The following is a 13,683-nucleotide window of genomic DNA, read 5'->3' on the forward strand; positions in this document are numbered from 1 at the left end:
TTTTGTTTTTTATTATGCTCCCCAACTTGGGCAGGCCCTGGGCTTTGTTATCTGTCCCCAGCACTCTCAAAGGCATAAAAATGGAAGCTTCAGATGCTCTCAAGGTGAAAGTTGGCCTCAGCCTTCAGCTTACCCCTTGGGATTCCTGCCTTCACTTAGTTTCTGATCCAAGAGTATTCCTTACTAACTTTCCAGGTCATCAATGCATTAAAATAATTTTATTCTACATTTTTAGTTATTTTTAGCAGGAAGGTCAGTTAAGGTACCTATTCTAGCATATTCCCAAAAACCACAATAATTTATTTTCTAATGTACAAATACCTAAGTCTGCATCAAACTTAGAAAGCTGGCAGTGTAAACAGATCATTTGTTCAGGATTTAAATCAGGAAAATGTTTAGTATTCATAGTGAGAAATCTTTAGAAAGTCTGAGAAATGCACACTTAACTAACAAACAAGGTAGAAAAAACATTTTATTTCATACTTGTTTCTATAATCTTTCCTTCCCAACCATAAATTCAAGATCTTTTACAAATGTATTCTTCCTTCTTCCAGATGTCCTAATCCTCTACTATGCGGACAGAGAAGGTCAGGAAACTGGTTTTCTATTCTCAGTACATGACTCAGTAATTCTTATCTTTAGTTATTTACACACATGATTTCCCACACTTCAAAATTCATGCCTTCTTCTGTTGAATTATGTCATATTTCTTTCTTTCAATACTATATTTCAGGTTCATTCCTCCATAAGGAATTCTCATAGTAATACCACCTGGTATGTCCGTCTAGTCATCCAAAGAATACCACGGTTAAAATTACAAACCTCATTTTAAGTTAGCCAGAATAAATTGTCTATGAAAAGACTGAAAAGATACAAAGGACATTTTTTCTCAGTTTTAAAACTGTATTCTGCTTTAAAAACTGTTTTCTAGTAAATTGAATTTGGAAATTCTAACTCGTCTCTAATATTTTGAGTTGGAGTTGGGAAAAGGATAGAGAGTTTTTTGAGTTTTAAAACTTAGAAATGGAAAAAGGCCAGGATGGGCCTTGGGGCACTTTTTCTAAAAGGGAAACAGTTGTCTCTGTGGCATAAGACTGCTGGCATATAATTTTATTTTCTTTCTATTCATATCTTCAGATGTAGAGCCAAAGACTAAAAGCAGGAGTCTTAGAAGGACAAACAGGGCTTTCTAGCTGGTTGGGGGCAAACAGGTAGAGAGACTTCAGCTAATAGGAATCAAAGGAAAGACCTGGTTTGAAACAATTGTGCACAATCTATGTGAACCAGACAGAGCCCACAGTTGTCAGACCCTCTGTCTGGGTGAGTTAACTTGACTCACACTCAGAGACTAAATTAGAGTTACTCAAGCAACAGTGAATAAGTTGTTAGTTAATGAAAGAGGCTGCATAACATTTAAAGATTTGTATTTGTTTATTCTTGTTCAAAGTTGTGCCTTATCTGTAGATAAAAGTTATGATGCTACCAATCAAAGCACATAACTTCTATCTTACAGAGAAGCCATTATCAGGTAGGACAAGCATATTATTCTTCTGGTTTCAAACAACTGTGCCTCTGGGAAGCCTAAGTATTTGGATTTTTTTTTTTTTTTTGAGACAAGTTCTTGCTCTGTTGCCCAGGCTGGAGTGTCATGATCATAGCTCACTGTAACTTTGAATTTCTGGGTTCAGGTGTTCCTCCTGCTTCAGCTTCCCACATAGTTGTGACTGAAGATGTGCACCACCATGGCTGGCTAATTTTCATTTTTTAATTTTTGTAGAGATGGGGGTTTCACTATGTTTTCCACACTGGTCTCAAGCTCCTGTCCTCAAGTGATCCTGCCGCCTCGGCCTCACAAAGTGCTGGAATTACAGGTGTGAGCTACCACACCAGGTCCTGGCTGCTTGGATTTTAAGACCAAGGGAAACTACTATTTATTGACCCCTTGGTCTCACTGAGGACCTGGAAAGAAATAACAGCAACACTGGGCCTTGCAAATCCAAACCTAAAACGTGCTGTCTAAAAAAAGAAACTTCATACATGTCAAAATATATAAGGCAACTCTTATCCAGTTGCCTTTTCTTTTCTAATTTCACCATTATAGATTTATTCCTTTGGACTAATAAAAAGTTAAAATATTACATTGTAACTCACTAGCTATGCTTTAGTGCGACATTTTTTAAAAATTAATATTTCTTTATAGCTAGCTAAGCAAAGGGCCCTGAGGAGACAAAGAGAACCCTGAAGTTGGGAGAGGGGTTTGGGGAGTGAATTGTGGAAACTGGCCAATAGCTTAGAAAGTACTGGTTAGGTAGGAGGGTCTTGAGGACAGTATCTGTCACTTACTCAAGGATGTTACACAGATGTCATTCGATAAATATTTGTTGGCTGTAAAGCAGCACCTGGAAGTGAGGAAGAGACATAGAAAATTTGCCTCAGGCTGATCCTGCTAGAACATGATGGCATATGTCTGTGTCATGTTTCATGTATTATGTATACATCCTGTGTGCTTGTCCTGATTGGCCCAATAGATTCTATGTGCCGTAAAAGCCAAGCGTTAGCTCTTGCTTTGTTTTGAGGTCTCTTTGAAGCCCTCCACACCAGGGGCCCTCCATAAATGGTGCTGACTGACTGACAGCCTGTGCTGACAACCGTCAGCCAAAGGGAGGAAAAAAGCACCTGAATCAACTGAGAGTCAGCCAAGAAACACAGTCAAATGTAATTTTCGGTACAAATATTATAGGACCTTCTCATGCTAAAAAACAAACAAAAAGCTCAAGGACACATTTTACGGGAGTGAACCTTGGGCAGGCTCTATTTTAGCATAGCTCTAAGAAACAAAGGAAAAGGAAAACTAAATCAGAATATTCAAGAGTATAAACATCTCTCTAGAAAGAGCAAGTCAATAACAATTCGGGCTAACAGATTTTTCTTTTTTTTTTTTGAGATGCAGTCTCGCTCTCGCCCAGGCTGGGCGCGATGCAATTGCGTGATCTCGGCTTACTGCAACCTCTGCCTCCTGGGTTCAAGTGATTCTCCAGCCTCAGCCTCCCGAGTAGTTGGGACTACAGGCACCTGCTATCATGCCAGGCTAATTTTTGTATTTTTAGTAGAAATGGGGTTTCACCACGTGGGCCAAGCTGGTTTTGAACTCCTGACCTCAGGTGATCCACCTACTTCGGCCTCTCAAAGTGCTGGGATTACAGGCATGAGCCACTGCGCCTGACCCAGATCATTTCTAAAAACGTTTTTTTTATCTTCTGACTTTTATAGAAGAAAGCCTATGATTGGTTTTTATGGCTATATAGCCAGGCCCATCATCCTAGTCACTTCCTGGCCTAGGTAGGCCCCATCCAACCTAGGGCTTAGGTGCCAACTCAACACTGAAAACTTGGTTTGCCAGCACGTCATTATTTTAAGCGATCAGATTGGAATATGTTACCGTTATAGAAATTGGTTTGCTATTACAAGTCTAAACTTCTTTGCATGTGATCTACATGGTATTTAAATTTTATAACTCACATTCAATAGTAACAGCAAATACATCTTTAGTGCTTACTTTGTGCCAGTCTCTAAGTATAATTATGTGAATTCGTCTCATCCTCACACTAACTCTATGAGGGGACTTGTCCTCATTTTACAAAGGAGAAAGTAAAGCTCAGGGAACTTGCCCCAGGCATAGGGGTAGAAAGTGGCAGAGGCAGAATTTGAATCCTTAGAGTCTACCTCCAGGGGCCAGGCTCTCACCTCAGTCCTGGGCTATCCTGTAGTAAATGTAGTGCAGTTTCTAGGAAACATACTGCTCCTTATTTACCCTAGAATTCCTTCAGCGCAGGATTATCTGAGGACCACCTGTGTCACAATCACTTGATAAAGATGCAGATTTTAGGCAATATCTCATACCAACTGAATCGAAATTTCAGGGGACAATGCCCAGAAATTTGTTTTGTTAACAAGCTCCCTCGAGAAATTCTAACAGTCACCACAGTTTGCACTTCCAGAGTGAAGATTTCTTTCTAAGCATTTCTAGTAGGCTTAGGGTTCCATTTGGAAAAAATTGAAATGATATATCTATACCTGTAGAATTTTCTATAGCGTTTCTGTTTCTAAATAGGTCAGTGTTTAATTGAATTGGTCAGAAATTTAATTAATTGATTTAATGAAATCTGTACCTTTTTTAACAGTAGCAACCAGATGGGGGGAAACAAACTTGCTTGAGCAATGGTGAATGGAGATACACATAGTATAATTTGCATTACTGTTTTTGTTTGTTTGTTTTGTTTTGTTTTGTTTTGTTTTGTTTTGTGAGACAGAGTCTCGCTCTGTCGCCCAGGCTGGAGTGCAGTGGTGTGATCTCCGCTCACTGCAACCTCCGCCTCCCGGGTTCAAGCGATTCTCCTGCCTCAGCCTCCCAAGTAGCTGGGACTACAGGCGTGTGCCATCACGCCCAGCTAATTTTTTGTATTTTTAGTAGAGACAGGGCTTCACCATGTTAGCCAGGATGGTCTCAACCTCCTGACCTCGTGATCTGTCCACCTTGGCCTCCCAAAGTGCTGGGATTACAGGTTTGAGCCACCATGCCCGGCCATTACTGTTTCATTTTGATCAAGCATTGTTATTATGGTTTCTAAAAATTATAACCTCAAGTCTTTCATATATATCAGTTTTACTGAGATATTATTTACATGGCATAAAATTCACCCATTTAAAGTTTGTAATTCAATGGTTTTTAGTATAGTGACAGGGTTGAGTGCCTAGCAAAATGATCAATTTCAGAATGTTTTCATCACTCTAACAAAAAACCGTATACCTATTAGCAGACACTTCCCGTTCTTGCCTCCCTTCAGTCTAAGGAAATCACTACTCTACTTTCTGATTCTATAGATTTGCCTAGTCTGGACATTTCATATAAATGGAATGATATAATACATTTCAAATAAGTGGAATAACAACAATATATGGTCTTCTGTAACTGGTTTCTTTCAGCTAACATAATTTTTAAAAGGTTCATCTATGTTTTAACATGTATCAGTACTTTGTTTCTTTTTATTGTTGAATAATATTCTATTATATATACAAATATTTCACATTCTATTTATCCATTCATCAGTCGATGGACATTTGTGTTGTTTACACTTTTTGGCTATTGTGAATAATGCAGCTATGAACATTCATGTACCAGTTTTTTTTTTTTTTTCAAGACAGGGTCTTACTCTGTTGCCCAGGCTGGAGTGTACTGGTGCAATCTCAGCTCACTGCAGCCTCGATTTCCCAGGCTCAAGTGAACCTCCCGCCTCAGCCCCACAAGTGGCTGGGACTACAGGCATGCACCACCATGCCTGGCTAATTTTTTTATTCTTCATAGAGATGGGGTTTCACCAGGTTGCCCAGGCTGGTCTTGAACTCCTGAACTCAAGTGATCCACCCACCTCGGCCTGCCAAAGTGCTGGGATTACAGGTGTGAGCCACCATACCCAGTCCATGTACAAGTTTTTGAATGTGCATAAGTTTTCTGGTCTTTTGGGTACATATCTAGGAATGGAATTGCTGGATCACATGGTAACTCTTGCTTAACTTTTTGGGGAGCTGCCAGACTGTTTTTGAAAGCAGCTACACCATTTTACATTCCCATCAGCAGCGTATGTGGCTTATAATTTCTCTACATTTTTGCCAGCATTTACTATTATGTGGCTTTTTTATTCTAGCTATTCTAGTAGATGTGAAGTGGTGGCTCATTTTGGATTTGATTTGCTTTTCCCTGATGACTAATGACACTGAACATCTTTTCATGTCTCATTGGCCATTTGTATATCTCTTTTGGAGAAATGATATTCAGATCCTTTGCCTACTTTTAATTGGATTATTTATCTTTTGTCATTAAATCTAAACATTCTTTATATATTATAGATACAAGTCCCTTGGTTTGTAAATATTTTCTCCCACTCTGAGTTGTCTCCTTCCTTCCTTTGTTACTTCCTTTCTCTCTCTCTCTCTCTCTCTCTCTCTCTCTCTCTCTCTCTCTTTCTCTCTTTCTTTCTTTCGACATAGTCTTGCTCTGTTGCCCAGGCTGGAGTGCAGTGGGATGATCTCTACTTACTGCAACATTTGCTTCCCGGGTTCCAGCGATTCTCATGCCTCAGCCTATTGAGTAGCTGGGATTAGAGACACACACCACCACGTCCAGCTAATTTCTTGTATTTTGTATTTTGAATTTTTAGCTAAGCTGGTCTCAAACTTCTGGCCTCAAGTGATCCGCCCACCTCTGCCTCTCAAAGTGCTGCGATTACAGACATGAACCACTGCACCTGGCTATCTTTTCTTGATGCTATCCTTTGAAGCATACTTTCTTGATACTTATCTTCTTCAACCTTATTTCTGTTACAATGAAGTTGTTATGAGTTGAATACTGTCCTCCAAAATTTATCTGTTAAATTTATAATCCCCATTATTTCAGAATGTGACCTTATTTGAAATAGGGTTGTTGCAGGTGTAATTAGTTAAGATAAGGTCCTACTGGAGTAGGATGGGCTTCCAATCCAATATGACTAGTGTCCTTGTCAAAAGAGGAAGTTTGGACCCAGGTATGCACACAGGAAGAATGTCATGTAAACACTGGAGTTACCTGCCACAAGCCTAGGGATTATTAGAACCTAGGAGAGAGGCCTAGAACAGATCCTTCCCTAGTGCCTTTAGCGGGGAGTATGGTCCTACCAACACCTCCATATTGGACTTTTATCTTCCAGAACTATGAGATAATAAATTTCTGTTGTTTAAGTCATTCAGAATGCACTAGGTTTTAGCCCTAGTGTTAGGATAGGTAGCCAGGCAGACATGAGCAAGGCAGCAGAGTTCCCCACCCATGTCTGCTATTTTAGAGAGGCAATTGTTAAACTGTCTCTCTAAAATAGTAATTGGTTGCAGCCAGCATCAGGGAAAGGCAATCTGCCAGAAGACAGAAAACACCTGAAGCTGGTGATCGGCGGCTTCTCAATAAGATCTCAGGAGTTGGATAAGAGGGCTCAAGCATACGCGCTAAGAGGCAAAATGGCATACAACAAGTATATGGCCTTCCTTTAGGATTGCTCAACTGGTAAGGGGAAAACACCTCAAGTGAACATGTGGACAACTTCAGTAAGGTGGTCCCTCCCTAGTGCTGGCAGGTCACTGCACATGCAGACAGCCCACAGCAAGGGAAAAATCAAGGGAGGAGACACAGAAATCCTGGCACCATGCTACTGTGTAAAACCCCAAGTCAAGGGCCGAACAGTGCACTTGGATCTCTCAGGTCACTCACTTGACCCTCTTGGAAGTGTACTTTACTTCCTTTAATTCCTGCTCTAAAACTTTTTGATAAACTTTCACTCCTGCTCTAAAAGTTGCCTCAGTTTCTCTGCCTTATGCCCCTCAGCAGAATTCTTTCCTCCAAGAAGGCAAAAATAGAATTTCTACAGACTCGACAGATATGCCATTGCTAACACTAGTAAACTAATATAAATGCCCAAAATAACAGTTAGATCTACTATTCTTTCTCCTTTCTTCCTTCCTTCCTTCCTTCCTTCCTTCCTTCCTTCCTTCCTTCCCTCCCTCCCTCCCTCCTTCCCTCCCTCCTTCTTTCTCTCTTTTCTTTTTTCTCTTTTCTTTCCCCTTTTCTTTCCTTCCTTCCTTCCTTCCTTCCTTCCTTCCTTCCTTCCTTCCTTCCTTCCTTCCTTCCTTCCCCTTCCTTCCTTTCTTTCCTTTCTTTTCTTTTTTCTTGAGATGGGGCTTCACTGTCACCCAGGCTGGAGTGCAGTGGTGTGATCTTGGCTCATTGCAACCTCTGCCTCCTCAGTTAAATGATTCTCTTGCGTCAGCCTCCTGAGTAACTGGGACTATAGGCATGCTTAGCATATGTTCCAGGATCTCCTGGGCCTCTGTAATGGGTGATGGCCACTCATATTTAGCTCAGAATAAATCTCTTCAAATATTTTACAGAGTTTGACTCTTTTCATTGACAATAATATACCATTTCTTGGTTTGCAATCCTAATTATATTAATCAATTATATAAAAATTACATTGTATTTAATGGCTCTATCTTTACTTTTCCTATATAAGTGCCTTAGGGTTTTAAAACATTAATATCAAAGTATTATTAAAATATGTCAGTGTTTATAACCTTTAGTGGACATTTAGGTTGCCTGCCTAACATTTTGGTTGCTTAACTCCTGTAAACTAAAAATAAAATTTTAAGCCTCCCAAGTGACTGAACAGACCATGCCTTGGCCAAGGGGACTCCAGGGTAACCTTGAAAGCTAAATTCTCATTCATGACAGGATGCCGGGGTCAAACAAGCTTTATTATACTCCTTCCTCAATATTCAGGATGAGCCTTTCTTCCCTAAGGGCTAAACAGAAACCAGCCCTTTTGAAAGATTCCACCACTTATATCAACCGACCACCTGATATTGCCTCTAGTTTTTTGCCTGATAAGAGATTACCACACGGAGTGGTTCTGGCCCATCTCCAGAAAATGCACAGTAAGAGTTTTCATGTCCTCTGCTTCGCCTTTTGATGTCAGAGAACTGAAAACTTCACTCTCGGATCATGCTAACACTGCTATTTTTTGTACATGGAACCCATGAAGGGGCATGAAGCTCCATTGCACATGCACACATTTATCCTTTCATAAATATTCATGACTCCTATAGCTTATTGAATATGTATATTTGGCCACCCTGCTCAGCATAAATTCCTGTTCTCTTTGCCCCTCCCTCAGAGTGTCTGTTTCTGGCTTCTGGCTGTGGGGTCAGCCTGTCAGCATGGTTACCCTACAGGCTGCAACCCTTTTCGAGAAATAACTTTCCAAATTTGTGAACTTCATCTATTCCTCAGCTGACACTCTCCTTTTCCTTTCTGAATGGAAAATGGTTTCGTTCAAATACCCTCTCCTCCCACATGAAACAAGGAAGGCGATCCTAAACTCAGCACATTTAGGCTGTACTTTGTCTAAGAAACCAATCATAGTGTTAACTGACCACTGGTTCTTGGTCTCTCAATGCAATACAGATTGACAAGAGGCCAAAACAGTTTCCCCAGACAAGACTTCATTGGAGTTTATGCTGGGACATAAGGGAGGTAGCACAAAAGAGAGAATTCCCCAACTGACTCCTCAAAAAGAGCTAGTAGAGCTTTTTTTTAGGCAAAGTGCAAGAATTGACATCAGGGGTAGGGTATGCAGGCTGGACTGGGCAAAGCATATGATGGGTAGGCTATGCGGGTCAGCATTACCTGGTTGCTATGTTATCTTGAGTAATAGGCACCTTATGGGCTGGACAGAGGCAACAAGTCTGTAAATCAATTGTTCAGCATTCCTTCCCTAGCTAGGACACTCCACAACCTTGGTCATCTAAGGCAGTTCTGGGAATTCTTTTTTTTTTTTTTTTTTGGACAGGATCTTGCTCTGTTGCCCAGGCTGGAGTGCAGTGGTGTGATCTTGGCTTACTGCAGCCTCCACCTTTCAGGCTTAAGCAATCCTCCCACCTCAACCTCCTGAGTAGCTGGGACCACAGGCACAGACCACCATGCTTGGCTAATTTTTCAATCTTTTGTAGAAATGAGGTCTTGCTGTGGGGTACACGCTGATCTTGAACTTCTGGGCCCAAACAATCCTCCCGCCTTGGCCTCCCAAAGTGCTGGAATTGCAGGTGTGAGCTATTGTGCCCAGCCTAGTTCCTGGAATTCTTTAAGTAAAAGGCATGGTCTAAACATTAAGGCATCAGTGAGGTAGTGGTGTAGGTTTTGTGCTTGGTGGGAGTGCATTAAAGAATGCTCTAGTAGGAGTGAGGTGAAGCTGAGCCCCATTCATACTCTGTCTCAATTGTAACCTCATTTTCATTTCCAGTGATTGATCTACAAACGTACAAATATAGTTTTGGTAAATGAGACCTAAAGGGAATTTTAATGGGGAATTTCTGAGACGTGTCTCCCCTGCTCCCAAGAAAGAGATGCGGAAGAGTAAGTTCCTGCTTCCTCCCCTGCTGCAGCCAACTTTTGACCATATGGTAGTCTGGGCTTTGGGAAATTCCTCATATAGAGGACTGAAGAGTGGAGAGAGAGAAGGTGGGCTCTCGATGAGGTTGGTGAGCTATAACTGAAGATTGTCTTATCTCTGGACTTGTTATATGAACTGATAAATGTCTGTATCATTTAAACTAGTTATACTCAGAGTTTTGTTTTTTCGTAGCCCAAGGAATCTGAACTAGTATATCACTGTTCTTTCCAAATAATAACCTTTCACTTTATTTGGCTGTGTTTTTTTTGCTAATGCCTAAGATCTACTTGAACTTTATTAGATAATTATTCTGCTTTCTTCTGTGTTCTAAACATTTCTTGATTTGGTATAACTTCAAACATTACTAATTAATGAAGTGTATGTGTGCTGCAAATGGGTTACAAAGGTAATGAGATATCGACTCCTTCAGCCCTTAGGGTGGCCGGAAACCTCACGATGGTCAGCCTTGCCCTGGCAGGAAGCAGATTCCTCTATAAGAGTGCTGAACAAATAACATTTTCAAATGTGTTCACTGAATTAATGTATTGTTGTTGCTTCTTTCAAAATAATTAGAAAAATAATTTAGTAGGGCTGAATCCAAATTCCCTATGGAATACCAACTAATTAAGTTGGAATCTTAATTAAATGATTAATGGAATAGACTTCTAATAGCTGAAATTAGCTATATTTCTCTCTATTCCATATCCCTTTTGTGGATTTTTGTCATTGACCCAAATTTGCTTGTGGAAATTGCAAGGCAACAGAAAACTCTGAAGCACTGGTTTAGAACACAGATGGTCTGAGTTCCAGTCCATGTCTGCTCCTGGATTGTAAGTAAATATTCTACCCTCTCTAGATAGTAGTTCCTTCCTTATCTGTTTCAATGTGAGGCTGGGATTTGCTGATCTATGGTATACCAAGTGTTTTATTTTGATAAAAATATTCCTGTATTCATTGATTATCAAGTTTGTCAGTTCTTTAAACAAATGCAATTTGTTTTTCAGGGTGCTTATATTTTTCCTGTCATGCTATTTATTATGTATTATAATTAACTCTCCAAATTAATGGTTTTCAAATGTTAAATGGTAGACAGCAATGATTCTGAACACAGTAAGTAGATGGGTATAGTAGATAATGTCACATTCTCTCCTTTGATAATGAATAGTAACTTCATAATAACTTAAAGTGTCATATTTTTAAACTAAAGAGCAAGTTCTGTGTGGGAGGATAGGCGGGTGTTAAAGATAAAAACATAATGGGTTTTGGCTGTGAAACTGTGATACCATGTTCCCTCAAAAAGGCTCTATAAAGTCAAACATAAAACAGTATCCAATGAAACAAAACAAACTTCATTATTATTCTTTTGCTCCTAGGTAGGATTCTGAAACATTTTGGTTTGTTTACTATTTTTACTTCCTATACGAAACCATATTTATTTATTTATTTATTTATTTTTTGAGACGGAGTCTCGCTCTGTCGCCCAGGCTGGAGTGCAGTGGCGCGGTCTCGGCTCACTGCAAGCTCCGCCTCTCGGGTTCACGCTATTCTCCTGCCTCAGCCTTCGGTAGCTGGGACTACAGGCGCCCGCCACCACGCCCGGCTAATTTTTTTTTTTTTTAATTTTTATTTTTAGTAGAGACGGAGTTTCACCGTATTAGCCAGGATGGTCTCGATCCCCTGACCTCGTGATCCACCCGCCTTGGCCTCCCAAAGTGCTGGGATTACAGGTGTGGGCCACCGCACCAGGCCTTTTTTTTTTTTTTTTTTTTTTTTGAGATGGAGTCTTGCTCTGTCGCCCAGGCTGGAGTGCAGTGGTGCGATCTCAGTTCATTGCAACCTCCACCTCCCGGGTTCAGGCAATTCTCATGCCTCAGCTTCTCAAGTCTCACCCTTCGGAATAGCTGGGATTACAGGTGTGCGCCACCATGCCTGGCTAATTTTATTTTTTGTATTTTTACATGTCTTGAAATGGTCCTTCTTGTCTTCGTGTGTGTGAAGGAATGGGAGGGGTGGGAGGCAAGAGGTTGGCAAAAAAATCATTTGTCTCTTTGTCAAAGAAATCTCAAAAAGACATAATGATCTACCTATATTCGCTAGCGCATTTTTTACCACATATCTCTGCAGAGTTGGGATATTTAAAACAAAACACAAGGTAACATGTTTCACACTTAAAAGCATGGTAGACTGTAGGTTACAGGTGATGTGAGGTGAGGCGATTTAACAAGCTGCGGTGTTTTAAATATCTCCTATACTAAGTGGTTTGGTTGCAAAAATAACTCCAAGAGAATATGACATGACCTAAAATATAGAGAAGAGCATCTTATTTAAGCAATACAATGTGTGAAGTATGTTAACAAAATCTAGCTCTGCATATACTGTATAATATCTGAACTGGGATACATCAGCCCCTGTGGTTCACTATTTTTGGTTCTGAAATGCCAGCACAAGGGGCCAGCCTAAGGGCTCTGATTACCTTTCACACATTAGGAAGACAGCAACTCTGACATATCATATGATACAGAAACCTTCTCTGTACTGATCAAACACATCATTCAGTATGGAGTCATTAACTGGAAGGGCTTGCAGCAGTGGAAGTGAACTCTAAACACCACTACGTCCTTCACTTATTCACGCAAAAATTATTTATTGTATACTTACCCACGCATTGGGGATACAGCTTTAAAAAGGATTACGACCCTGCCCTCACAAAGCTTGCATTCTTGAGAGGGAGACTGATAATAAACAACAAATCCACAACGTTGTTTCAGACAGTGATGAGGGCTGAGAAGGAAATAAAGCAAGGCCAAGTCTTTATAGAGTGTGGCTATTTTAGATGTATGGTCAGACAAGGGTTCTTTGCAGAGGTGACATCTGAGCTGAGACTTAAATGACAAGATGGAATCAGTAGGCAAAGTACTAAGCAAAAGAAACGGCTCTTGTGCGAAGAGCGAGCAAAAGGAATGATTAACAATGATGGATGGAACTTGGCGACTTCCAGGAACAGCATGAAGGCCTCTGTGACCAAAACATGGTGAGAATGTGCTGATGAGGTCCCAGAGTTAGGCAAGGAGTTTCATTTTTTTTTTTTCTAAGTGCAGTTGGTATGCACTGGAAGTTTCAAGTAGAGCGTGGATTGTGAGGGATGTAATAACAACAGACAGTTTAAAATACAATATTGTACTTCGATTTGACTTCTTCGAAACCTAGTTTCCAATTCCAGTGCTGGTCAAACAACACCCTGGCCGTCCCTGTTTGCGCAGGCTGTTTGCGCTCGCCGCGGCTTGTTTGTCCCTGGCGCCCCGCTGTTGACAGCCTCGGAGCGTGTGACAGTTGGCAGGCGCAGTGAGGCGCAGCCCGAGCCAAGTCAATGCAGGGGCCGGGGCTGAGGGAGGGGAAGAGGCAGAGGAAGCGGTGGTGGCGCGCTGGGAGGGCGGCGGCCTCTGCAGCGAGGGTGGTGGCGATGCGCAGACCGAGAGGGGGAAAAGGAAGCCTTCCCCGAAGAGCCTCCTGGGGGCTCACGGGGCCCCTGGCGGTTCGGCCCCGGAGGCTAGCGGGGCTGCCCGATTTGGCACTGGAAACAATGGTGGCTCGGGGCTGGAGGCAATTGCGCGAGAGCTGGGGGGCAGGGGCGACTAGGGGAGTTTCGGTTTCTCGGGCC

General features: G+C 41.3%; 1 protein-coding gene across 1 annotated transcript in view; it reads left to right on the plus strand.

The window, feature by feature from the left end:
- Window positions 1-10,979, plus strand: part of ERAP2 (endoplasmic reticulum aminopeptidase 2) — a 59,950-nt gene extending 48,971 nt beyond the window's left edge. The window contains exon 19 of the mRNA XM_015140480.3: window positions 9,876-10,979. Within this exon, the coding sequence (XP_014995966.3) occupies window positions 9,876-9,878 (3 nt within the window). The 3' untranslated portion in view covers window positions 9,879-10,979. The remainder of the gene's footprint in view (window positions 1-9,875) is intronic.
- The last annotated feature ends 2,704 nt before the right edge of the window (window positions 10,980-13,683 follow it).

This window comes from Macaca mulatta, chromosome 6 (genome assembly GCF_049350105.2).
Source record: "Macaca mulatta isolate MMU2019108-1 chromosome 6, T2T-MMU8v2.0, whole genome shotgun sequence".
Taxonomy (NCBI): Eukaryota; Metazoa; Chordata; class Mammalia; order Primates; family Cercopithecidae; genus Macaca; species Macaca mulatta.